We start from the raw sequence: 26,452 nt of genomic DNA, 5'->3' as shown, positions 1-26,452 counted from the left end.
TTTGCACGGGACAATTATGCTCCCTCTGTATTTATAGTAGAATTACCAAAATCCCACAACACATAAGGAAGAACTAATCTGTGTCGTAGAGTTTTTGTTTTTTTTTATAGCACTTACCAATAGTTTTTAATAATTAAACGAAAAAAACAAAAAACTTAATGTTCTCAAACTAATAACTTTAATCATATTAATGTTATCCAAATAATAAAAACGCTACGACACAGATAAAGTTCTTCTCTATGCGTTGTGGAATTTTAGTCATTCTACTATAAATACAGAGAGAGCATAGTTGTCCCGCGCAAAACAGTTTTTGCTATTTTGTGCATTTGTAAAACGGAAACAACGCATGCGGGCGTAGCGTCCTCTTAACAAACCGATAAAATAAGTATTTTGGCAGTCCTTATTTTACCAAAAATTATACCAACTTTCCGTTTCAGCTTGTAGATTTTCAATTTTATAGAAATAAAAATTTTTTTCAATGCTCTCAAAATAAATTTTTTTCTCCAATTTTTTAAAAATGTTGGGGTGAAGATATTGTAGTAAAATGCATTATTATTTTTTTTATAATACCCGTGAATACCGATTTGTTTGTATTCTGTAACACCGTGATGGCGTGAAAACATGCGAATCTATTCTGTGATATTATGGATGATAAAATACTCATTAGTATTTAGTCAGTTACCTATTTACCTCTTATTGACTTTTAGTCTAATGGCTATAGCCTCTATGCCTATATTATTTAATAATTTACTTTTAATATTTTTATACATAGTAGAATTGTTACATTGTGCATATTTTGGGGTCTTGGGGACATCCACCCCAGCACCCACCCACATTCAAAAAAGTCAGGGACAGCAGCTGCTACCCTTGAACCCTCCAGTGTGCGCCACTGCATTTATAATATGATGTGCTATAGTGTGCTATTTACGTGGATTATAAGGTCTACTAATATCACTATATCTACCAGTGTTCTGTGCGGTATTGTGGTGACTGGGTGTGTGTGTGTGCCGTACATACCTTTTAGATATAGTGACTAGTTAAGATTAAAGATGTATTTCTACAAAATAAATCCACTTTGGGACTTCACAGTTCACATATTTGATGAGAATGAAATTTATTTCAATTGATTTATGAAAAAAAACTTTAAAAGTAAAGCAAGTCAATAAATTGAATTGGAATAATAATGATAATCATTATGTAATCCGTTACAGACTTTATACTACTAGGCAATTAGTAATGCGTGTATGAGGGCGCTTTTTAATTACTCGATTACTCAATATGTTGGTAGCATAGATATTAGATAATATAAGCATGGATAGGACATACCAGTTCCATATAGGGCCGTGTGCTTTTTTGGGGAAGAGAAAACGTAAAGAGAGAAAGACGACATTATCTATGGTTGGTAGTAGCATTGATTATAGAATAATTCTATAATCAATGGTTATGTGGATTATTGTTATATAGATTATTGTATTTTGTAGTCCAGACAGATAACCCGGTAACAACATATTACATATATCACGAGAAACTAATAGTCGTAAGTACTACTATATACTATGTATAATTATTACTATGTATAATCAATGGTACTACTATATAGGTTGTAAGTGAAAGCCAAATAGAAATTAAATATGAATGTAAAAAATGCAAAAAAGTACAAGGTCCCACCGAGATTTGAACTCGGATCGCTGGATTCAGAGTCCAGAGTGCTAACCATTACACCATGGGACCGCTACATTCTGGCGAGGTCATTTGAAGACATTTAAACTGAAGTTCACGTACTTGCACAGTTGCACAATATGTCGTTATCTAATAATATAATATTTCCATTACCTTTATCAGTTATCTACTATTCTATAGCCATAACATAACACAAAAACCAATATTGTTTTCAAGTTAGAAAGCATACACAAATTTAGGAAAAATTAAATTTAAAAAAAAAACGTTCAGATTAAGTTTCTATTCACATTATTTATTGAGTATAACCTATCTGGCATCTGCTATCATCTACGGGGAATTGGGGAATTGAGAAAAAGCTGCTGAAACTTCTTAAAGAATAAAGAATTTATTTAAATTAAATTTAGGTACCTACTTTAAAATTATATATTTATAATACGTATAGTCAGTACTCAGAAGCGCACAACATCACAGGGGATTTTTGTCAGAAGGGGTTGTGCTAATAATAATTTACCCGATATTACACATTGCACACTAGGTACTACTGCCTACTGATCCTGAGACCTGAGTGACATTTATTAGAATACTGAAATAACTGAATATTACATTTTTATGACATTATCAACACATTTTTTTTTTTTTTTTTGGGGGGGGGGGGGGGTTAACGGCTCACACCTACACTACGTCATCAAGTTCCAACCATAGAACAATATAGAAGCGAAACTCGATCAGCTGATGGGTGAAGTGTTTACCTATGATCTGAAGTCCGAACAATGAAACTGTTTCCGTAACACTGACATGATGTTATACCCGTATTGAAAAACCGTTTCCGCCTAATAGGTAGGGTATTCTGCGCGGGGTCGGGTTGTTTCCACTGTTTACTTTTATCATAGATTACATATGCCACGCCCCCCTGGAGACCGTGTTCAAGGCATAGACCTTATACTAAGGTCTATGGTTCAAGGTTACAATCGCCCGATTCGGCCAATTCACAGAGTTTCGTACCCCTGGTTCCAACACAACTGTGTACGACGTGAGTAGAGACTAGGGACTTATCAGCTGTCGCACATTTGCACTAGTGAATGAGTGATGACCATACTCTATGGGCTGTATATGCTGTGCGCCATGCGGCCCTAAAATATATTAATACGGGTGTATATGTGGAAAGAGTAATCTAATCGAGATGAAGTAAACTTACTTATTATTAAGTCAAGTTTACTTTATCGTGATACTCTATTTGTCCTATGTTAGGGGTCACTCAATCCACGTTTTAACAAAAATTAGGTACCTACTCTCTTAATACTTTTATGCCGGCCGCCTGGTTTCACTAAACATTTAACAAATTAAAAGTGAGCTAATGATCCCTTTAACAAGATTTAGTGACCCATAATTAATCCATTAAATCGAATCAATTTTCCATACAACACGGTATTAGGATGGCAAAAAAATGAACTTATTGAAACTCTACAGGTTCCAGTCAGGGGCGTCATTTCAGTTTTTTTTCTGGGTGTGCAAACTTTTAGGCAGGCCAATTTTGACATTTCACCAGGCCATTAAAAAAAATATATATTTATAATTTATATATATATAAATGTAGGAAACCTATGCAAACCTATGTAAATATTCTTTCCTTCCCTTTTATAATTCTAATTGAAACTCATAACGACTAATGCAACTTTTAAATAGCTAGCAATTCAAAGAATTAAAAGCTTATAAGCAGTTAAAGCAACCAGCTAATGTCATTACTGTACATATACAAAACCAAACTTAAAATATATATATTTTATATTACCTATATATGAAAACATGTATAAGTCAATTATGACGGCGCATTGGAGTATTAATGGCAGACCAATTGTTAACATTTTTTAAGTTAGTGGTGCCATTGCACACCCTGCCCCCCCCCCCCAAATGACGCCACTGGTTCCACTATTGTCCATTCTGCTATTCCGCAAAAATATGATATTTATGTGAAAATATTTGTTAGCGGAAATTCAATACAACTTGCCGCGTATATCAAACAACGCCAATCAGTAATTTTCCTTTGGGCCAGTGGCGAACTCAGGGGGGGTACCCCGGGTCCGGACCCCCCCCCCCTTGGCTTATGTCATAGTTTTATTTTTATTTTTAAAATTTTCCGTAAAATGTTCATCGAAATTTATTGATTAGTTTGATTATTACTTATTTATAGTTATTAGATTAGATTTGGACATTAGGTATTTTGTTGATAACACGTCGAATCCGATAATAATTAATTGACATACATTGTAAATATAAATTTAAAAAAGGTGGGCAAGTGGATGTCGCTATGCTGTACAGTAGGTTACAAGTGGGCCACTGTATAATGGATGGTATTAAATTTGAATTCAATGATATAATATCATTGTATAAGAAAAACGATTCTGAGCGGAGACGGTATGTCGGTCTATAGGTATAAGAAATATTATATACTTATCTATGGTATTAAAAAAATGTACAAGTTGTAAAACATTTTCATATCTTAGATTTAAAAAGAAAAATTTTTATGAATTTCTAACTCGAAATAATTTGCAAATTTTCGTGATTTTTCCATATTTTGTAATTTTTTGAACTTTAAATGCTTATAAAAAAAAACTGTGACTAACGATTTTTAATATTTTTCATCTGCCTTTGAAACAGTATACTAGGAGCCTTCTATTAAATTTTCAAGCTTTTTTATCCAACAAATAAAATTTTATTGATATTTTTAGAAAAAAAACTAAAAAAAAATGGAAAATGAAAATGTCCGTAAAGAGCTCAAAATAAATCAAAATATTTTCAAAATTTTATCGTGTATAGAAAATGCAAATATAAACAACCTGTGAAAATTTCATATATCTACGGTCATTTGTTTTAGAGTTACACCAAAAACCAAAAAAATTAAAATTCCCGTTTTTCCTTAATTTTTCTTTTGTTTTTCACGTCGCTTTTGAAAAGTACTGGGAAATTTTTACTTTTGACCCCCCAAAGTACCAACTAGATTCACTTTCCAATCATAAAAGTTACTGTTGAAGAAAATCGAAGCAGTTTTACTGTCCTAAAAGGTGATGACAGACACAAAAAAAAATAAAAAAAAAAAAAAAAAAACACACATCATTGTAAAATCAATACCTACATTCATCGTTCCACTCAGAATCTAAAACCTGGAATAACTATTTTAGTTATTTTGTTGTGATTGTAATGATTGTATAATATTATTTATGGTTATACTTAAAACTTCTAAAGTATACTATTATATTATATCTATGATAGTACCACGGTTTGTTTTGTTGATGTATAACGCGTTACCTGATGGATATTGTGTTACGATTAATTTGGAATTTATTATTAATATCTATTATAGGTCACTTTTTTTTTAATACTATAGATAAGTATACCTATAATAGGTATGTCTAATACCTAGACTGACAAACCGTCTCCGCTCAGAATCATTTTTCTTATACAGTGATATTATATCATTGAATTCAAATTTAATACTATCCATTATACAGTGACCCACTTGTAACCTACTGTACAACAGAGCGACATCCACTTACCCACCTTTTTTTTATATGACAATTTGTAAATATTTAATTATTAGTGTAGCCTTATCAAAATGTATTTGCAACATTATAACTTGAGGATAACTCAATTTTACCTATTTAATATTATTGATATATAACATTGAGCGATGGTTTTGGACGATCTGGATACTCAAATACATAGCTTCGCAGCTTGTCTGTAACTTTCATTATTTTGAGAGTAACATTTTACCAAATTGTTGTCATCATGTACTGTGAACGTATGAATCATTTTTTAAATGTAAAACAAAATAGCTATTAAATACATTGTCATAAAAAAATCTGTGATTGATTAAATCATGTGATTTGTGTTTTGCTAATATAACTTTTATTCTTACAAAGTCAAAAACTTAATTTGTTTTAACTTAATCGATTTTCACTCAATTTTAATTTTTTTTTTTTTTAAAACTGCTTTAAAAATATGATCAAAATAATAGCTGCCTTGGTAGTTGATAAAAATTTGACTCTAACGCTATTGATCAGAACTTTTATACTTATAACTATAAAAACAGATTTTAAAATTATATATTGATTGGCCACAGAGATACTAAGTATGATATGGAACATACTCTATAGTGTATAATAATTATCGAAAAGCTACATTTTACAATTAATTAATCACATAATGGCATAACCAAATAACATAAAACTTTTCTTCAGCTATTGGGACAGTTAATTCTAAAAATAAAATTGTACTAACATTATAGCTGACTAGTAATTTTTTTATTTCTTTGTATTTTTTTTAGATTAAAAAATTCTTTTATTAACGAATAATAACAAAAAGTTTTATAATATATCTGAATTTATGTGCCTAGTTTTACAAATTTAATAATCAAATAACTGTACCAGATGATGTACACAATAAGTGTACGTATATATTTCAGTCCACACTAATAACATTTAATTAAACAAATTGTTTTAAACCAATTTGATTTCTAAACTTATCTAATGACAAACTTGATTCTTGATCGCTTTTATTTTGAGATTGATTTTGACTCATTGGATTGTCAGGCTTGAATAAATATACCGCGTTTGGTAATAATGACAATTTCATTGGCTTAACTTCGTAATCCTCATTATCAATTGACAGCCATTTAATTTCCTAAAAAACACATACAAATGTAACTAAAGCATAACTAACACTATATATACAGTTATAGTAAATTAATTAAATATTGGTAATACATCATCAATATGAGGTGTTACTGTCACATCTTTAGCTTCTATAATGGAATTTGGAATTTTACTATTTTCATCTCTAAATTTTAAATAACCTTCTTTCACAAATTCAGAGTAAGAAATATTTTCTGGGCCAACATTTATTCTTAAAACTGGTGTCTGTTTGACATCTAAATTAATATTGACATTAAAAGTTCTGATTGGAACTTTTGAATAATTACTGCATTCGGGATTTATTATTTTTGAATAATCTGTACCACCTGTAAGTACAACAATAAACATTTTTAAAATTTGCTAATAAATATTTTGATACTACTTATTAGCATTGGGTACTCACCAGAATTTCTTTTAAATGAAAAAACCCAACTTATCCAGGAAAATAAACTTGACGATTTGTTGATGGTAGTGGTTAATTTTTTATAGCAGTTGCTGCAACCAGAGCATGGAGGACTGTATTCTAAGTCGGCATCCACTGTGTATTGGAGAAATTGGTTGCCAAACACAAAAGCGGCAACATTTCTCAGTTTACCAAAATACCAATATTGATCACGGGTCACTTTGGCCTCTCTCAATGCACCCCATTCAATACTATTTAAAGCATAGACACATTTTTCGGGATTTGGACTCTATATAATAATTGTTAAAATTGAGATAAGTTTAAATTTACATAATTTAAATTAGATCAAAAACTAATTAACCTCCAAATTTTCAATTTTTACAACAGGATGAGCAGAATTAACCTCATTTATAATAGCCATTGTTGCGTTGGTAAGAAAATGCACGTGATTGTCATCTTGGGGTTGTAACAATTGTCGAGCAACATTGTTTGTACGTCCAAGAGGTAAAATTCCGATTGGTAAATGTTCTGTGAGAGATGTATCCCCCTTTAAACGTCTTAACAATCCAGTTACTACCTACAACAAAATAATACAATTATTGATTCAATTTTATTAATTGCAAATAAACTCTTTGAACTTTCACGAATAGGTGTTTGATTATAGTCTTGAAAATATACCAAAGGACATTTTTTTTTGGATAAGTTATAACTTAGAAGAGACTTATGTTCTTAGACCCAAAATTTTTATTCCATATCCACTCTGTTAATTTTCAAAAATCTCGTGCCTCCTCCTCAAAATTATGGGGGACATCATGTTTATATTTGTATACATATACCATGTAAAATGATTAATCAATGTAAATAAATGTAGTAATATTTTTAAATTTCAGTATTATTTGGCTGGTTGTTATTTTAATGAGTTCAATCGCTCAAATGTTTTGTTTATGAAATAGTTAAGTAGGGTGTTCATTAATAAATTAATTTTTTAATTTCATATACTTCCTAAGATATTGGTAAATTATGAAACAATCACCATGTTTAACCTAGTTAAAACATTTTAAATTAAATATTTTGGTTTTATATAATTTAAGAATATGGGATGCCCAATTTGTAAGGCTACTTGGTATCAATATTTCACATTATTAAATAGTTAGGTATGACTTATATTAAGCTTGTACGTTTTTCTGTTTAGAAAAAAATTCAGGTAGGTAGAGAAATATTAATGTTCTTTAACAAAGAAATAATTTTTAAAAATATTAATTAGATAAAGGGTTGTTGAGACTACGCGCAATGACACTTTGCATTTTATTTGAAATATCACTTTCACCTTTTTTTTAATTAAATATGGTTATATTGGGAAAGTAATAATAATTTTCAAAATACCTCTGATAGAGTGCCGTCACCTCCAGCTACAATAAGAGCATCTGTTTCACCGATTAAATTTTCTACCAAACTTCTAGCACCGCCCTCTCGTTCTGTTGTGAGGACTGTAACTGAGTAACCAGCCAAATATAATAGAGGAGCACAATATTTTTCAAAATCTGATTTAGAGTTTCTAAATACAATATAAAACCAAATGAGAATAATAATTATGTTAAGAACAAAATAGTTTTACAAATTGAAATAAGATATACCTTTTGTTAGCTGCTGGATTTAATATAACTGTTACTTTTTTTGGCTTTTTGTCGACTGCTAATGGCATATCTCCATAAGCCGAAACAGTTCTACAGCATTGAGACATAAACATGTGAGTCCTAAAAAAATATTAAAACTTAAATTTTAGTATATTATATCAAATATCAAACACTGTAGAATAAAAGAGTTATGTTATTGCAATAAAGGTTATGTTGTATGGAATAACATAGATTTTTTTTTTTACATCCAGCTTATGGTTAACCAAAACGTCCTTAATTAATCAAAGTACTGACGAGATAGTCGCCGGTGAGCGACAAACTATGAAATCAGATATATATAGGTAGGAACTCTTTAACTGAGTGTAACATGAATAATGAATAAATCTACTTTTCACATCACCTCAACGAAAATTGTAGATTAATAGATTAATACCTATTCGAAAAAGATCGGTAAGTACTGAAATTATTTGGGACTCACTCATATTTTTCGTTGGCGAAATTGGCACCGTATGACAGGACAGCAGTGAAGAACACAGACTTCTTCCAGTTGTTCCTTATAGTGTTAAAAACTCCAAATACCTTAGCCATGTTGAATGTGAGGAGGCCAGAATTACGGCAACAAATTTTAAATATTTAGTTTTACAATTCACAAGCATAATGTGATAAGAGATAATGTGTTATCGGTATAAAATAAAAACTATAAAAAAGTGATAAACAAATTAACAATCATTTTAATCACGAATAATTAAATATAAAAATATTATGATAAATATATTAATATTATCTAATATTCAGGGGCGCAACAATTTCAAATTTCAATTAATAAACTGGGGGTGCTGAAGGCTGAAGCCCCTGCATTTATTTTTATATTATCTTATGGTTATGGATACCTACATAATGATTAATGATAAATTAATTAAATAAATAATAATTAATGATAAATTAAATGAAATTAATTAATGATTATTATTAAAAATCAAAATGTAAATGAACATGAATAAAGTTATTGTTCTATGGTTGGAGGTAGGTACCACGATTAAATATATTATATTATCTTCTATACTAACAGTACTAACACAGAATATTTACAACAGATTGTATACCACGATGACGTAGAGAAGATATTCATATTATTAATTATGATCACTGAACAATTTAATTTTACATTAATTTGCTGTAGGCTCTATAGTGTAGGGACTCCGAGTGTAGACCATTCATTACCATTGACACAAATAGGCTTTGGGAGACTTGAAGAGTCCCCCATTAGAAAACTACAAAAGTTAGTACCTACTTAGTACTTACCAAGCATAATATATAATTCTTAGAAATTAGAATATATTATAAGGGGAAGAGGGCTTTAATCCTCCCAAAAAAATTTGTGCCACTTTTTTGCCTGCTCGTCTACACACGAGTAAACCAAATGAGCAATCCTATTATACAATAAACTATTATATACCTATTAATATTATGGTCTAAGATTTTAGCATAAAACTCACTAAATATAGTCATAACTCTTAAATCATGATAGTATTTCAAGATCTCCAAAGACCTAAGTAATACTTTAAGTTTTTAATAAACTTAAAAACTATCCCTAAAATGCTCCGATATCAATGTTTTCCTAACTTTTAATATATTTTATTTTGCCAATACTTCCATCTTTATTCGCCTTATTTTCACCCTTTTATCTTTGTATCTATTTTTTTTGCCATACATCCACATTGCTATCCAATGTTTGACGGCTGTAATTTTCTCAGATTTATCTTATTTTATATTTTTTAACCAGTTTGTTCATAATAATATGTACATTTGACATTTTTAAATTGTGAGATTAGTGGGAACTATCGGTTTTACAATTATTATCAATTAATTAACTTATATTTGATGTAGTATTTTTTAATATTACAAAATACATATATATTTTTCAAAACATTTTAGTTGGAGTTACAGGGAAGATTTTGGGGTTCATATCTCCCTCCCCCCACCGAAAACTAGTAGTTGTATATTTATTTATATCTATCATCGATAATTACAAGATGAAGATTAATATGACCTCCCCCCCCCCCAAATATTTTTTTTTATGAACCAGGCACTGGTTATGTTAGATAGACAGTTTTCAAAAATTCAATTCCTCCTCGACATCAAATAGAAACAGATTTTATATTTTAATGTAACATTTTAGTTTAGTGTCCATTTTCGGCAACCCATTCATATCTATAGGGTAAATTAGTTGGACAATCAAAAGGCGTAAAATACTTCATGATCATACTGAGATTTTATGATTAGTTTGCAGAAACTAACATATTTTGTTACCAGGTGTAATTGATATTAAAATTGATATTATTATTACATCAAGTCATAAGTTATCATTATTTAAAAAATAAGCACAAACACGACATATCCAGACAAAAATGTTGTTTGAAAATGACCTGTATTTAATTTCATAAACTATTTAATGTATACAATTGAACAGAAAAAATTATACTTTAAGCAAATTGCCCAACAATGTAATAACATACATAATATGGTGTATATCTTGAATGAACACATATATTAATTAAAACATCTAAGTAAGTATCACTGTTCTAAGACCATGTGCTTATGTGCATCAAAAACGACAAAATAATAATTATAATAATTACTAAGTTTACAAAAAAATAATTAAATATTATATAAACAACTATAATGTTTCACTTTCTTAACAATATTAAATTCAATAACAATATTATTTTAATAATAATACAATGTGTCAATACTCACACTTGGTGTTCATCAAAAGGCACAATAATAAAAATGTTCATTTAAAAAAATAAATAAACAATTATATGATTCATTAATTAATGATACTGTTGTACGTGTAACAAAATAATCATAAAAATAATAATACATAATACATATTAAAAGTAGCAATTGTAATATGATATAATTATGTAATGATAAAAGATACAAAAAAAAATTAGTATAACAACTTAATAGTTAGATAGCTATTATCTATGAGTAAGTCATATTGGTAGGTACTGATATATATTTTGTGTCTTTCATTAACAGTACATTTTCAACGCCTCTAAACGAAACAATAATAAGTAACTAATAATAATAATACTGTTAGTCGTTTACTTGCAAAGTAGAAACATACAATTATTTGCGTTTATTCAACTAAACAAACGACAAACATTATATAATAATTATTGTTTTGATTGTTTAGACCGATAATTTTGGTAAAACATATTAACTCCGAATAATATACCGACAAACAAGTTTACAAAAACATAATAATAACTATGTAAACCTAGTTAATCTAAAATTATTAATTAACATAAAAGACAGTCTTTTGGCAATGTAATGTGTTAGTAAAAAATAAATAGCATTTACCTTGAATATAAAATAATAACTTAAAATAATGTACTCAACTAATTCAAAAATATACAAGAAGTTAAATTGTAACGACACGAAACAACAGTGACTATGAGCAGCACACATTTCTTTTAGTAAAACATTTATAGACATATAATACATAATATAATAATGTAATATATTAATAATATATAAAAAAAATATAATAATAATAAAAAAAAAAATATATAAACAACTGTTACTTTCAGTCAGGGTGTTTATCGATGTTTTGAAAAAACCAGTGTGTGAAATGTTTAAGTTGCTGTGCAGCACTGTTAGATTCATCTTGTAATCGGCGGTTTTCTTCTCTCAAATGTTTCACCTCGTTTTGCAATTCCATTCGCATTTCCATTTCACTTCGCAACATCATTTCCAAATCACCTGGACTCATGTTTGTTCTAATAAATACACATTTTTAGTTAAACAAACTGCTTCGATACTTGGTAAAATATTGTTCAATAGAAAATAGAAAAATATTTACTTGTTCGTACTAGAAGAATTTAATATGGTACAACTACCATTCATGCCACTCCAACTTTGATCTTTATTTTCATTAATAGTAGTAGTCTCTGGTTCTTTGATTTGAGCACCAGCTGATACTTTACGTAACGCTTCAGTAGCTGTATCAACAAGAATTTTCCAATTCATTCGGTCAATCGGAGTGTCTGGTAATGGCAAATCAGCAACACTAGAAAAATAGATAACTTTAATCAATGCAGGGATCATATTTTATTTATTCAAAATATATTAATGAAATTATCTTTAATACTTTGATTGTATTGTTAATAATTATAAATAGTTTTAATACCTTTCAACTTGATTCAGTGGTTTCATTTCACTCAGAGCTGGACTCGGTGCACTAGATATCACAGTGGCAGGACGCGCTTTGGTAAGAATAACTTGACCCTGCTCTACATTTGATACATTCTCTCTGGATGGATTCTTATTTATTGTGGTGTTTGTATCCTGTTTAAAAACATTTTTTTATTTACAATGTTTCTATACTAGCTATGTAGGTGAAATTGGCAGAACTTACGATGAATGATGAATCTAAATTATAGTCAGGATCTATTAATTTCATCAGATCTTCTTGTAATGTACTCATATTGCCACTGAGTCTACTACTTGCATTTGAATTGCGTCCAGAGATACCCGGTCTTAGTCTTGGTTCACCTCGATCCAATCCAGATCGAGGACTTTGGTTTCGACTGCCATTGTTCTTCAAACTTTTACGATGACTATGGGGTGAGCCAGTACTACTGCTTCCAATTGTAGAAACATCATCTTTTAAAGAAAAAAAAAAAATCAATTATACCTTTTTAATTAGTATTTAGCAAACAATATAATTTAAATTATGTATAATGTTACAATTACCTTCACTAGCTGCTAGGATTCTTTCATTCAATGTTTCTGGTATGTTACCATTGCTCAAATTCTTTTTAAAATGATTGGTGTCAATCAAACCATTTGTATTTTCTAATTCAGGGCCACTTGTTGCCTGCAAAATAAAAAAAGTAAAATAAAATACAAAAATACTCATTATTTATGTGTATTGTTATTACTAACCTTAACTAATCGTTTTGTTGATCTTCGGGGTTGTTCTGAGCGTTCGTCAAATTGTCTATGGAGATCATTATTATGGTCAGAAGACTTATTCGCATAATCATACTTTTGAGCAGCAACACTTTTACTACTCCGAGGATCCGAATACACAGAAAATGAATTATTCATAGTAGACAATGGTAATGAATTGCTTGCATGCACTTTAGAATGAGTTTTGGTTGACGTTGGTGTCAATCTTGTGGGGACAGGCGGAGGATCTTCTAATGGAACTTCTAACAGATCATACCAACGATCATCAGACGAATGGCCACTTGACGAACTCGTCAATGTACCCTGAGAAATATTATATAATAACCAATATAAATAACCTATTCGAACATACATAGTATTTATAACATACCTCAGGATTTTGGGGAAATCGAGAATCCATAGGTGTTGTGTAGGATTTATTACTTCCCATTGTACCATAACCTGAACTATTACTAGATCTTGGTGGTGACAGGCTGCGTTCATACCTATCACAAAATTAAGAACTGTAAGTCGATAAAATTCAAAATATCCTATTTGCATTAATTACTACATACATTTTTCGATGATTTCCTGTAACTGGTTGTTGCAAAGCTGTTTGTTTTCTAGGACTAGTTACAGCTGAAATACCAGAAACATTTTCATACTCACTCTCGTATCCTTTTGGAGAACTATTGTTGTCAGTGCGATAGGAACAATTTTGAATATGACAACCTCTGAAAGATAATGTAATTAATAGTTTCACAAGTTTGCATAATATTTTATGTTACATACCTTCTAGGTGAACCATCCGTAAAAGGTGGTATTACAGTGACCGTGACAAGAACACTAGTCTTCAATAAATCCACCATTTGATCATGTGTGAGTGTGGCAACGGCTACCTTGCATATCTATGATTGTACATTAATTAATAAAATACATTATAAACTGTCAATAGGTAATATCATCATACCTCTATGAGTCTGGAGTTTTGCCTGAGACCAGCTTCCCATGCAAGGCCAGATTTTTCCACTTGCGTAACCAGACCATCAGGTTGAACGTGAAATCCTAATTGACCTAAAGAATTACGGTGTAACGATAGTTCCTGGGCAACAGAACCCTGCGTTACTGCTCGTAATCTAACTACAACTTCCATTAGTTCATCTCTATCACCGTCACTGCAACCTTCATGCATATGTAAAGTAACACATTCTCCCTCGTGGTAATATATTCTTAAGCTGTAAAAAAAAATATAAAGTGTTATATTTTCAAAATATTAATAATTTATCACACCAAACACATACCTATTAGTTTGAGTTGTCCAGCCCAATATAGACTTGCAAGGTATAACTAATAATATGTCATGATTATTTTCTTCTACGAGCACCATGGAGTCTGATGATATGGCCAGAAGACAGTGTCCACCAATAACTCCATTGCCTTCTTCTAACACTACTTGCCAACAAATAGCACCTCTTTGGGACGCGTCTGGCTGAAATCTTGGCCGCCACCTCTCTTTTTTCTTACTGCTAAATGACAGCATTGCTGTTAACAAGAAAATATTAATTTAATTAAAACTCTATATTTTTTGCATCAAAGATTACAATTAACTTACAAAATTTCTGCACTGGTTCAATAGTAGTGTTTGATGAATGATTTAAGGTTAAGTCTTTCAAATACGCTTGCCTTGTACGAGTTGCCATCGTAGCAAACTTTTCGGATCGATGAGCAGCATTCTCAGCATTTATAACTATAAAGTAATTAATATTATAATAATATTTTAAAACAAAATTGTGAGGTAATCTTGTATATATACTTTTAGCTAATAAGAAGTCACTAAATTCTTTGGATTTTTTAAACACTGCTTCTGAGGGAATTGGAGGACCAAACATTTCAACTTCTTTAGATCTCGTTACTGCGACACTAAAATTGTGATTGACATACATTAAAAAAATTAACTTACTTTAAAATATTAAATGTTCATTTAAAAGTCATTAGTTATTAGTTTATTACCTATATTGAGTATTTTCTGTACATGGATTTATAACTCTGACTACAATGAATACGTGTTGAAATTGAGAACGGATATTTTTTGGAGAAAATGGCTGAGCTCCAGGTTCTTGAAACACAATTGTAACAATATCATTTCCTATGTGACGCTTTCGAAGAAGCTGAAAAAAATAAAAAAAATAACTTATTATATTGAATTGTTATGTATCATGTATGTTTTGATTTTTGACTAGAAAAAGTAAATTAATATACCTGTTGCCTGTTGTTCGGAGTAAATGGCAACATGGTAGATACATGGAACATGATTTCACAGTTTTGAAATTGACTGTAGAATGAATAAAGTCCAGTGGAGTCAGCTACAATATATAAAACATAATATTATATTATATTATAATGTCAAGAAAGTAATATTAGTATAAATTATATTTTGCAGTAGAAACTCACTCTTGTTATCTAATCCTGCTCTGTATTTGTTAAAACCCTTTAGGCGTACTCTTTGAGCAATACTGTCCATGAACTGATAAAATGGTAAGCCCGCTTCTTCATTGTTGTACATGTGTTCTTCAGTAAATTGTCCAGCACGACAATACATTACTCCAACTTTGTAGGTATGAGAAATGCCTTGTTCATCCAGACCTAGCAGTAGTTCTTCAACTCTGTTACTCGACACACCCAACCTTAAACTACAAATTCATGTTTGACATTTAGTTTATGATCATAATGCATTCATCAATAATTTCAATGATAAATTAATTTTACCTTGGAAGAGGAATTTCTGGAACAATATATTCTAAGACATCTTTTGTATTGATGTTTTTAGAACTGCTTGACATTTTGATATTAGGAATAGCATCTTCGAGAATAGAACCACGAAGAGTTTGCAACTAAAAATTAAATGAATGATGTAAAATAATTTTAACTTAAAAACATATATTTATTTATCACTATCACTATTATTGAAATGTACTTACTTCGCTTGTTCGGATGATAATCCGGTATCTAAACATAACCAACGGATTAGAACTACAACCATTTGATGTTAAATCAGTTTCAACTCTTTCTCTTTTTAAGCTGATAGCAACAGGTCCCAACGTCTCATCCATTCCAAACCAATTCTGGTGTTCTAAAAAAAAGATATTTAAAAAATCAATTTTTTGTTGCTAATATTTTAAAATTATTTTAGATGTAATGCACATAAACAACAATTTCAACTGCTTAAAATCATTAGTACCGAATTAAATATTTAATTTATTCCGTGAAAATTATCAGTATCTAATAATAAGATGTCAATATTTTTGCAGATTTTGTCATAAATGTTCATAATATTGTAATAAATTATAACCATGCATAGTTAGTTTTTGGCAGGTAGGTACTTAAAAAAGAGAACTAAAAAGTTAAAACCTATAATATAATAATATATACATGAATAAAATATGATTTCAAGTTGATAAATTAGGAAGAAAAAGTTCTCATTTTTTCAATTTTTTCAAAAAATTTGTCATCGGAAATATCCAATGAACATATTAACATACTAATATATAAATGCTATATTAATGTAGGCATCATAAATTATAAACACAACTTGAAAACCGACTTTAAGGAAATTTTTAAAAGTTCTATAGATAGAAACATTTTTGTCTGTTTACACACTAAAAATATGATATACGTATATATAATTAGAATGCATTCATCCAACCACTCTTTAAACGCATATATTTATTATTGGTGTTTGGTGAAATTCAATTTTTTTCATTCCATACATTTTTATAATCAAAACAATTAAAAACATTTTCTTCTAAAAAAAGTTTGGATTGTTCATTTTTTTTAAAAACTAGTAGTATTTTGTTCTCTGTATATCAGGTGGTGAAACATTTTCAATCAATCCAAGACCAAGAGAATCGCCATTAAACGACATAGGTAGTAAATACTATGTTTAATTTAGCAAACATATTAGGATTTTTTTATCCCAAACCAACAACGTTTAGCATATATTTAAAACATTGAAAATTTGAAAGTAATAAAGAATTTGTTGCAAAAATTCAAAACAGTCAAAACCTATGTATGAGAATGGTTCATACACTACACTGTACCATTGGTTATACTATGAATAAATATAAAGTTAAATCGATGATAATTCCTACCAAGTAACAAGTACCTGCTATATAAAATGGGCTACTCATTTTTATTGGTTGGGTACCAAAAAAATGAGTACAGAATTAGGATTTGTTGAGTATAATGTATTATACTATATTATAACCTATTGGCTATTATTAATAGTGTATAATATTATGTATGTTACCTTGACCGAAAAAGAATGAACGATAGTATAAATCTCCCTCGTCGGTGGTCTCGATCAGTCTTGAATAGTTTTCGGGGCAGATGCTGTCGGTCCAGTGCGTCTCTCCAGATTGAAACTCGAGGACTGATATACCGTAGGCCATACGCGGCCTATGGTACAATTTGCCGTTGTTCAGTGTGGATATCTGACCGGCTTGGGTCCTCTGCGTCAGGCTCACTTCTCGTTCAACCTCACCACCGAGTTCGTTTCGAAAGAACGGACAACTATCGTCAAGTACAAAATCATATTTAGAGGAAAGAAAAACATAATATTATAATGTAATTTGAAAATAATTAAAATTTTAAATTATATATCTAATAATTATAAATAAATACTAATTCAAGGTATAATATAACAGTGGCGCAGTGGCGATCCATATTTAATTTTTTTTTTTGAAGGTGAGATGAAAATTATTTTTTGACAAATTTTATCTGAAAATGTTATTATTATTTAAACATTTTGGGATGGGGATGGAGGTCACAAATTAAATTTGGTATAAATTTACTTTCTCAACTGCGCAGTCTGATGTGGTTATTTTTTACGCGCAAGGGTTTTCAAAAAAAAAAATGTGTGTGTTCTATTACTTTCGTCTCGTTATAATACTATACCACACTACGATACAGCAACAACAAACAACGACAACGTGGTACATCGTTTAATACAAGTTTTATTCGATTTAATGTGGGTTTACCTGTCCAGTAGATTGTTGTGTTTTCCGTCGCCGAGATCTTCGTCACCGCTGTCTGGCGTGGACGATCGGGCGGCCAGCATGGATGCGGCCGAAGCACCCGTGGCTGTGTTCCGCCGCCTGGACAACATGTTCTGCAGCCTCGATGGCAGGCCCACCGTGGCCGTCAGCGACTGGACGTCGTAATGGGCGAAGCCCCGTCGCTTCTGTCGCTCGTCACCCGTGAAATCTGTGCATCCGACACCGGCCGCCTGCGCGCTGGAAACGGGAGCACCCGGAAGGCCGCCAGCGGCCGCATCGTCTGTGGTCCTGGAGAACTTATTGTTGGCTCCCCAGAACTTGTGAAACTTGAGCCTCAGCTTTGGGCTGCTGGAGTTAGCTCCCTGGGGCGACGTGGTCGTCTTGTCAGTGGCACTTGCACCGGTGCCGCCGTTGCTCATCGTCATGGACGCCGTAATCCGATCGTCGGGCGGCGTGTCGACCGGCAACTCTCGGTACCCGAATTCTCGGTTGTTACCTGTACGCGGAAACGACACAAAATTACGTGAGCGACGGTGATGTTTTGTAACGTCAGTAAAAATATAGCTTTCAGTGACTATTAGAGAACCGATGGCAACAAAATGTTTAGTTATACGCATGCGAGGAGATTGAACGTCTGAACGCGATATGAGCAAGTCCGGTTTATGGTGGTTGGGGGTTCCAGGGGACACGATCTCAGTTATTATCAATTTCAAAAAATTAAATAAAAATTTTCACATTGCAAGAAAAATTACTAAATTATAAATTATCATAATAAATTGATATCCGATGACAATACCTATACAACGATTAAGGAAATTATGGAATATTGGAGATTTCTGTCTTTGTATTATATTATATTATTGTATAATATCTTTATATTACCTATACAACGTGTAACATGGGGATTTAGACGTGTTCTATTCATAGATAATAATATATACATTATACATGGATGGGACATATTAGTCACCAAAGATGTTACATGTATTCAAGATGTGGTAATAGCGATAGTCAATAATATTAAAGTAAAATATTTAACTAAAAAATTGGCAGATATAGGATTGATAAAAAATTGTCTTTATCGTCACTAATATCCATAACTGCATATAACCAACAAAAGTGAATAGACTCTTTGCTCACAGTATACCGTATATAATAGGCATAGGGATGTCCTATTCATGTATATATTATTATCTATGGTTCTATTTCTAGGGTTTCGATTGATCAATTATAGGGAGCGATCGATTTCTGCAGAAAACAGATTTGAATTTTTCGTTAAGTCTACTAGATTGACTTTCCCACAATTTTGATTTTATCCCCTATTAAGTCCTAAAAAATTATATTAAAAAATATTTATACTTATATTTTTTAATAAGTTGACATTAAAAAATCAAGAATGTGGGAAGTCAATCTCAGGAAGACAAATTCAAATCCGTTATCAGAATTCTTATCGCTTCGCTAGATCAATCATCGATACTTGTTGCTCGTCTGTTATTGCGTGTGTTATAAGTTATAACAGAAAATCACCACTTCCAAGTCCTCAGATCTGCTATTTAAGGGGTTTGGTATAGGCAATTCTAATGACTTTTGAGAACAATTGCTCGATCTTAATTATATTTAAATACTAATTCAAAATACCTTAAAAGTGGACCCATTGGAGATTATATAGGAAAACAGTTTCTCGCGGGACAAACTAACGAAGTTACGAATACTTACATAATTTACAGTAATTTTACCAAATTCTCACGCTATACATCGAACAGACATACATCTGTGCCGTAGTTTTTATTTTGTTGATATCAATACTTAGTAGTTTAATAACACACGAAAAACAAATTAAAACCATTAATTTGGATTGTCTATATTATATTATACAACTGTAAAACATGAAGTTATTGTTTTTGAAGTGAAAAGGGTCGAAAAGTTTGAGAGTTGTAAGAGGCCCACCACTAAGCCCTGTCAAGAGTTCCGGGGCCCAATGGACTTAAAATCCTAGCTTGACGTCGAGGGGCGGACAGAGTAAACAACAACTCACTGTTTCCATCGATCATGTCCAACACGGTGGGCCGGTAGTCCTGAAGCAGCGCGAAGAAATTCTCACCGGCAGACGCCCGGCCGGCCGAATTCCTGTCCGAAGATATAACATCAATGGAACCGTGACTGCCGTATTCTCGTTTTAACAGTGGGCTGACCATCGGCCGATCGGTGGCCGCGGCCCGGGAGTCGACGTACGCCGTGCTGCCGCCAAAGTGGTGACCGGCAGCGACGCCACGTTGTTGATGGTGTTGTTGCTGCTGCTGATGGTGGTGATGGTGGTTATGGTGGTGGTAGTCCGAGTGGTGTGTGAGCTCCAGACTGGAGTTGCTCCGGTACAACGGATCCTGAACGGTCCTCTGCGGCTGTCCGCGGGCCGATGACAGGCCGGCGTTGGTGCGGGCCCGCAACACGTTGCTGTTGTAGTAGTCCATCGCTTGGGCCGCATGTTGACGCGCCGTACTAGTGGAGGTGGTGCCTCCGTTCCGCGCGCCTCCTTCTAGGCCTATCATCACAATCCACTGCGAACAAGAAGAAAAAAATCGTGAGTACAACGTTGTCGAGAATGACGTCGAAAAAAATATCATACACTTAATTATTATTTATGCAATATAATATTAAGAGATGATAATATTTTAATAACAAAGAAATATAATACGTTTTTTTTTTTTTTTTAGGAATTTTGTTTACATAAATGACACGTGCGGCGCAGGAAAATGGTTCGAAATTTTCGTCGATTATGCAGTGAACAATGGCCTCATTATAATATTATATATTATTATACCTATACCGCGGGCGTTACCAGAAATTAATTGAGGGCCTTCTACGCATCACTATTCACTAATAAACGAAAACTAGAAAAACTAAACTTTTACCTACCTATACTACTATCGTTGCTATAGAATAAAAAATGTAGCTTCTAAAATGTATACGTTGATTTACTGCGGTACGGACCAAGTTGGAATTAGTTAGCAGACGCGCGTTTGTGATCGTTCACAATGCAGTAGGTTAAAATGTGTTGCACGTTTTTAGTTGTTTTTTTTTTGCGAGCGCTGCAGATAAGAAGGACGGCCGACGACGAATCGCCACTGGAGCAGTGCCGTGTATGACTGCTAATTATTGTACACCACGCGAATCTCCGATTGAAATGTGTGCCTACATATAATATATATTATATTATGAATAATTCATCATCAATTCTCTCCTGCGCGTTGTATTCGACGACTTCAATGGCGTTATCGGAAGTACCGCCGATTTATGAATAATACATTTTGAAAATTCGGCGGAAGTTTGAAATTGAGAATAATAAGAATAAAAAAATTAAATAAAAAACGGTTGCCGGAAAACGTGTCACCTGATAAATATAGAAGAGATCGACGTTGACACTGTTACGTAAGAATATGTTGAGAAATCCATCGTGTATATTTTTCCGAATTACAAATAAAATATGTAAAAATATGTTAAGGTTCTTATAATACTACTATATATGTGTAGCCGTGCAGGTATATATATATATATTATATATACAGCACGTGATATATCTGCTCGTTGAGCCTTAATTTAAATAACCATTCGCAATAGCACCTTTATATATATACATCATATTGAAATTTCGATACCGAAAGTAAAAAATTATACGAAGACAGACCTCGGCATATGGAAATTTATGGTGATATTCAAAACTCAAAAATTTCACACAAACACGCGTATAGTTATGTTTTTATCATCGTATTACATTTAAATAACATATTTGAATAGGTCATAAATTTGTGACGTTGTGATACACTGATATATATTGTTTCAAAATGTTATATAAACGTAATATACCTATAGGTACGACAAAACGTCAGAAAGTTCTCGACGTAAACGTAAACGATATTATAGGAAATGGTATTTGAGGTTTTCTATTAGGTAATAGTCACTAATGGATATATTTATCAATTATTATTAAACAGTGGCAAACACATGGCGCAAACAATATCTTGGGACAGCGGAAAAAATCAGCACGAATCGGTAGGTCTAAGGTCTTGAATACAAACAGTAAGTATCAACGTCAGTAACACAAGCACTAAACAAACGCATAATAGTAAATTATTTAAGCGAAAGCCTATACATTATAATGTAAATTCATATTGTAATAGAACTTCGTTGATATAGTGGACATTTATGGTTATAAATTATAATCAAGTATTATAAATCCTTTATATTGTATAAGTGATTTTTAGTGTATAATTATAATACATATATGGTATACGGATTATACACCATTGAGCCATTCAGTTATAATATACAACTATGCACATATGTACACTGTAAGTACATTACCTTTATTTATTTTCCTTTATTACAAATAGTCAAGTACCTATAGTCGGGCCATAGTAGTTAATATACTAGTTATTGATATTTTTATTGTACTTGCATTTTTTTACAAACAAATTTAATTCGTTTTACATTTTAATTCTATTAAGTATAATCGAATGTATAAATACCACCTACCTAAGTAAATGCAATGTATGTATTAATCGTTGATTTATTTTTCATTAAGTAGGTATTAAAATCTCTCAGTAAACAAAAAAAAACATTATTTCTAATATTTTATTATTATTAATATGGTTAGATAGGTATTTGGGAACTAATATGATTATAATATTATAATGTTGATATATTATAGAGAAAAAAACAGTAGGTAGGTAACATAATATGTATATATACAATTTACAAGGATATACAGTGAAACCTCTATTTACGGACATCATTTAATATATAATAATATTATTTAATATATTATATTCCCTTATGGTGTACATATTAGAGAGGTTCCACCGTATTATGCATATAAGAAAAAGCTCTGCTATAATGTGAATTATATTAATAATATACAAATTATTATCAAAATATTTTTTTATGCATATAAAAGTAATATACAAATTTAAATTAATTTAAAAGCTTAACGTAAAATTACCAACACGGTGTTTGTACCTACTGATATTTTAAATATAATAATTAATAAGAGTTAATTATAATATTTTTCTTTGAGTAAATTCTACTATAGCCTATAGGTCACAAACTCACAGATGTATTTATATAAGTAGCATATCGACCCCGGTTTAGGGGTTTACCCCCCCTCCCGTAAACGAAATTATGCGTATGTCACCGAGAATTACGCATTGTTATTACTATTATTGCACTCATGGTCGTCTCATGTTCTATGTGAATAATAATATAATATGACACACCAACGTTGTTTAAACGCCAAAAGAATATCCGACTTGACCGTCGTCGGCGCCGCGCAGGTCGTAACGAAAGACGTCCGTCTCAAAAAAAACCTAAATACGTCAGCGATAAAAAAAAAAAATTTACCTCTTACGCGTACAATATTTGACCTATTACAATAATTCACATTTTGGAACGTTGTCACTGCAGTTGTCACTAAATGGGCCCTCGTTTTTATATTATTTTTCCACCTCAAAATACAAGGAGTTTTTCTGCGCATGCCAATAATTGCCAATATTGAAAATCGACGCACACGGTGTAACTTTATATTGCACTAACTATAAGCTATGTTATATTATCCAAGTAGATATTTTTGAATTCGTGAAAATATATAAAACGCATTATATCGATCGTCGAAGACCGTAAACTGATGACTAACCTAACCGGCTAGCCCATATATAATAATATTGAAGTATATACGTGCAAGTATTATAAATATGCACAATAATGTAATACGTACTACTGAAGACGAATCAAAATCGTGCAAAGGTGTCGTTGTCGTCACTAGGTAGTATATACGTAAACAACCAGTTTACCCGTGTATTCAAATTTAAAATATCATTGGCCTGGAAAAATCCATCTATTCCCCGCAGTGAGCCAGCGTTTATAGTTAATAAATATTAACTTTCCACAGTACATATCTATAGCTAGGTATACGTATATAACTTATAATAACACAAATAAATTACCAATATCATTATTACGCACAAATGCACAATAATATCTTTCTGGACGAATTTTGGCATTTTATGTATGCACAGGATGCACAAGAATGAAAATCCTATACCCTTTATTATCATATAGGTTCACCATAGCTAGCTCAAGCCAGTAGATGAAATGCTCTCTACTACTATATTATACGGGCTGCTGCCTGTAGAATCCCAAATGAAAATTATTAAAATTGCCGGTTTCTTTTATAAGGTACCTCCAGCTATCCATTATAGTAAAGTGTATAAATATTAAAACTAGGGAGTGAATTTGGAGAAAAATAAATACCTAATTTTTAACATACTGCTGCAAGACATAGCTTCATAATTACTAAGTTTAAATTAGGTACTAATGAAATTAATTTTCATTTTGTAAACTTTTTACACACATTTTGTGAATAATTTTTCAATGTTCTTCATAAATATTATACACGTTTTGTATATTATATAAGTACTGCGTATTTAATTGATAATAATAATATTTTATTAATTATCTTTTATTCTTTAGTATACCTTATAGGGCATTTTATACTGAATTATATTTTGAGATTGTAATGCATTTATAAGGTTTATTAGAGCAGATTTGGGTTTTATTGTGTATTTTATACTGCTTTTATCTAGATTTTATATACATTTTTCAAGGTTTTTCCATGCATTAAATTCACAGCCTAATTATTATAACTATATCCTATAATTATATGTATATAATATTGTTGAAATATTGCCGTAACATTGTAAAAATATTAAGTATGTCGACACAATTATGAATTAACTCAAATAAAAATAAAAAAATTAATAAAAGTGATGGCCAAAAACTACTGACGTCATTGGCGATTATTGCAACGTGCACCCCCAAACTTAGGCACGCGCGGTGGAATGTCGTCGTCGTCACTCGTCGCGGAGGAGGTATTTTCATGGGTCCACAAAACTCTAAATGCAAACAAGATGCGCACCGACCGACCGGCGAGACATTCTGCGGGGTAATAAAAGTTGGAATTCCGAGACGAAAACGCGTACGACTATAATATACCTACCCGGCTACCCAATATATACAACGTACTCATATAAAATAACACAAAGGACCGGCGGCATCAGAGCAGTGCGAGTGATCGAGAGAGATGACGAAGAGGTACTCCTCCTCGTGTGCGTCGCTGCAGAGTATTCGGTGGACCAACCATCTGTCGCGCAGTCCTCTTATTTAATAGCATTATATTATTATACATTTTTACTGTACATTCTATATATTATAATAGTAGGTATATCATACAGTGTAATATACACGACGAGTCGACGAATACCATTTCAGCGGGCTGGCTGCGCATTTTGACCTGCGGGCTGCAGGGTTGTGGGATGGCGAACAGATTTAATTGACCGGAATGCCTCGAGGGGATGGTGCAGGCCAATGTACGTTGTTGTGGCGGGGTGTGGAGGACGAGTGAGGTTTTTGATGCACAGGAAATCGAGACGTATAATAATAATAGTATAACGATTAGAATGTGATGCGGGCGGCGACACGTATACCTAAAATAATTCAGGGTGCAGCCTGCAGCAGTTCTATTCCGAGTATGTTTGCTCGAGAAAATAAAATCGCGAGTATCTAATGTCTATCTGTACACAATATACTACATACGATATTTTAATTTTTAAACGAGTAATGAGAATTTTTATATTTTACATAGGTACTCGTAAATTGTTCAAAGTTAAAATATCGTAAAAAACCAACTAAAGAACACGGATTTAGTGTTCTTACCTTCAATTCTGGTCATAGAACAATACATTCATACTGATAATTTAAAGCTAACAACACAAAATTATAAAATTGAACGCAAATATTGTATTTTGTGTATTTGTAAGATATAATAGACACATGCGGGCGTAGCATCCTTTTAAATTGAAATTGTAATAGATTAAAAGGACGTTACACCGACATTTGTTGTTTCCATCTTACATTGCGTAACATAGCAAATTTTGCTATTCGCAGATCACGTTTAACTCAGTTAGTTCAAAAATTAGAGTG

The 26,452-nt window shown here is 31.7% G+C and overlaps 2 protein-coding genes and 1 non-coding gene across 4 annotated transcripts in view; all 3 read right to left on the bottom strand.

Moving 5' to 3' along the window:
- Positions 1 to 1,659: 1,659 nt before the first annotated feature.
- On the bottom strand, positions 1,660 to 1,731 carry TRNAQ-CUG. Its single transcript has one exon. It is a non-coding gene; the product is annotated as a tRNA-Gln (tRNA).
- A 4,361-nt stretch (positions 1,732 to 6,092) lies between these two features.
- Positions 6,093 to 9,072, bottom strand: LOC100165096 (acylglycerol kinase). Its single transcript, XM_001946016.5, has 7 exons — positions 8,884 to 9,072; positions 8,406 to 8,525; positions 8,155 to 8,326; positions 7,133 to 7,348; positions 6,772 to 7,060; positions 6,441 to 6,694; positions 6,093 to 6,357 (listed from the first exon to the last, which is right to left on the bottom strand). The coding sequence occupies exons 1-7, from the start codon at positions 8,991 to 8,993 to the stop codon at positions 6,160 to 6,162; spliced, it is 1,359 nt and encodes a 452-aa protein (XP_001946051.1). The 5' UTR covers positions 8,994 to 9,072; the 3' UTR covers positions 6,093 to 6,159.
- Positions 9,073 to 10,814: 1,742 nt separating this feature from the next.
- Positions 10,815 to 26,452, bottom strand: part of LOC100169138 (signal-induced proliferation-associated 1-like protein 1) — a 55,249-nt gene continuing 39,611 nt past the window's right edge. For both annotated transcript variants that reach the window (XM_029488344.1, XM_029488345.1), the window contains exons 2-22: positions 20,457 to 20,976; positions 18,404 to 18,917; positions 17,674 to 17,936; positions 16,346 to 16,497; positions 16,134 to 16,258; positions 15,819 to 16,057; positions 15,627 to 15,730; positions 15,378 to 15,535; positions 15,181 to 15,287; positions 14,980 to 15,114; positions 14,669 to 14,909; positions 14,338 to 14,602; positions 14,160 to 14,275; positions 13,943 to 14,101; positions 13,759 to 13,873; positions 13,362 to 13,691; positions 13,170 to 13,293; positions 12,832 to 13,079; positions 12,604 to 12,761; positions 12,277 to 12,483; positions 10,815 to 12,193 (exon numbers count right to left, since the gene is read on the bottom strand). In XM_029488344.1, coding sequence (XP_029344204.1) covers positions 12,001 to 12,193; positions 12,277 to 12,483; positions 12,604 to 12,761; positions 12,832 to 13,079; positions 13,170 to 13,293; positions 13,362 to 13,691; positions 13,759 to 13,873; positions 13,943 to 14,101; positions 14,160 to 14,275; positions 14,338 to 14,602; positions 14,669 to 14,909; positions 14,980 to 15,114; positions 15,181 to 15,287; positions 15,378 to 15,535; positions 15,627 to 15,730; positions 15,819 to 16,057; positions 16,134 to 16,258; positions 16,346 to 16,497; positions 17,674 to 17,936; positions 18,404 to 18,917; positions 20,457 to 20,967 — 4,464 coding nt within the window. In that variant the 5' untranslated portion in view covers positions 20,968 to 20,976 and the 3' untranslated portion in view covers positions 10,815 to 12,000. The remainder of the gene's footprint in view (positions 12,194 to 12,276; positions 12,484 to 12,603; positions 12,762 to 12,831; positions 13,080 to 13,169; positions 13,294 to 13,361; positions 13,692 to 13,758; positions 13,874 to 13,942; positions 14,102 to 14,159; positions 14,276 to 14,337; positions 14,603 to 14,668; positions 14,910 to 14,979; positions 15,115 to 15,180; positions 15,288 to 15,377; positions 15,536 to 15,626; positions 15,731 to 15,818; positions 16,058 to 16,133; positions 16,259 to 16,345; positions 16,498 to 17,673; positions 17,937 to 18,403; positions 18,918 to 20,456; positions 20,977 to 26,452) is intronic.

Source organism: Acyrthosiphon pisum, chromosome A1 (genome assembly GCF_005508785.2).
Source record: "Acyrthosiphon pisum isolate AL4f chromosome A1, pea_aphid_22Mar2018_4r6ur, whole genome shotgun sequence".
NCBI classification, from domain to species: Eukaryota; Metazoa; Arthropoda; class Insecta; order Hemiptera; family Aphididae; genus Acyrthosiphon; species Acyrthosiphon pisum.
Note: the sequence above shows the minus strand (reverse complement) of the source record. Positions and strands in the feature narration are given on the sequence as shown.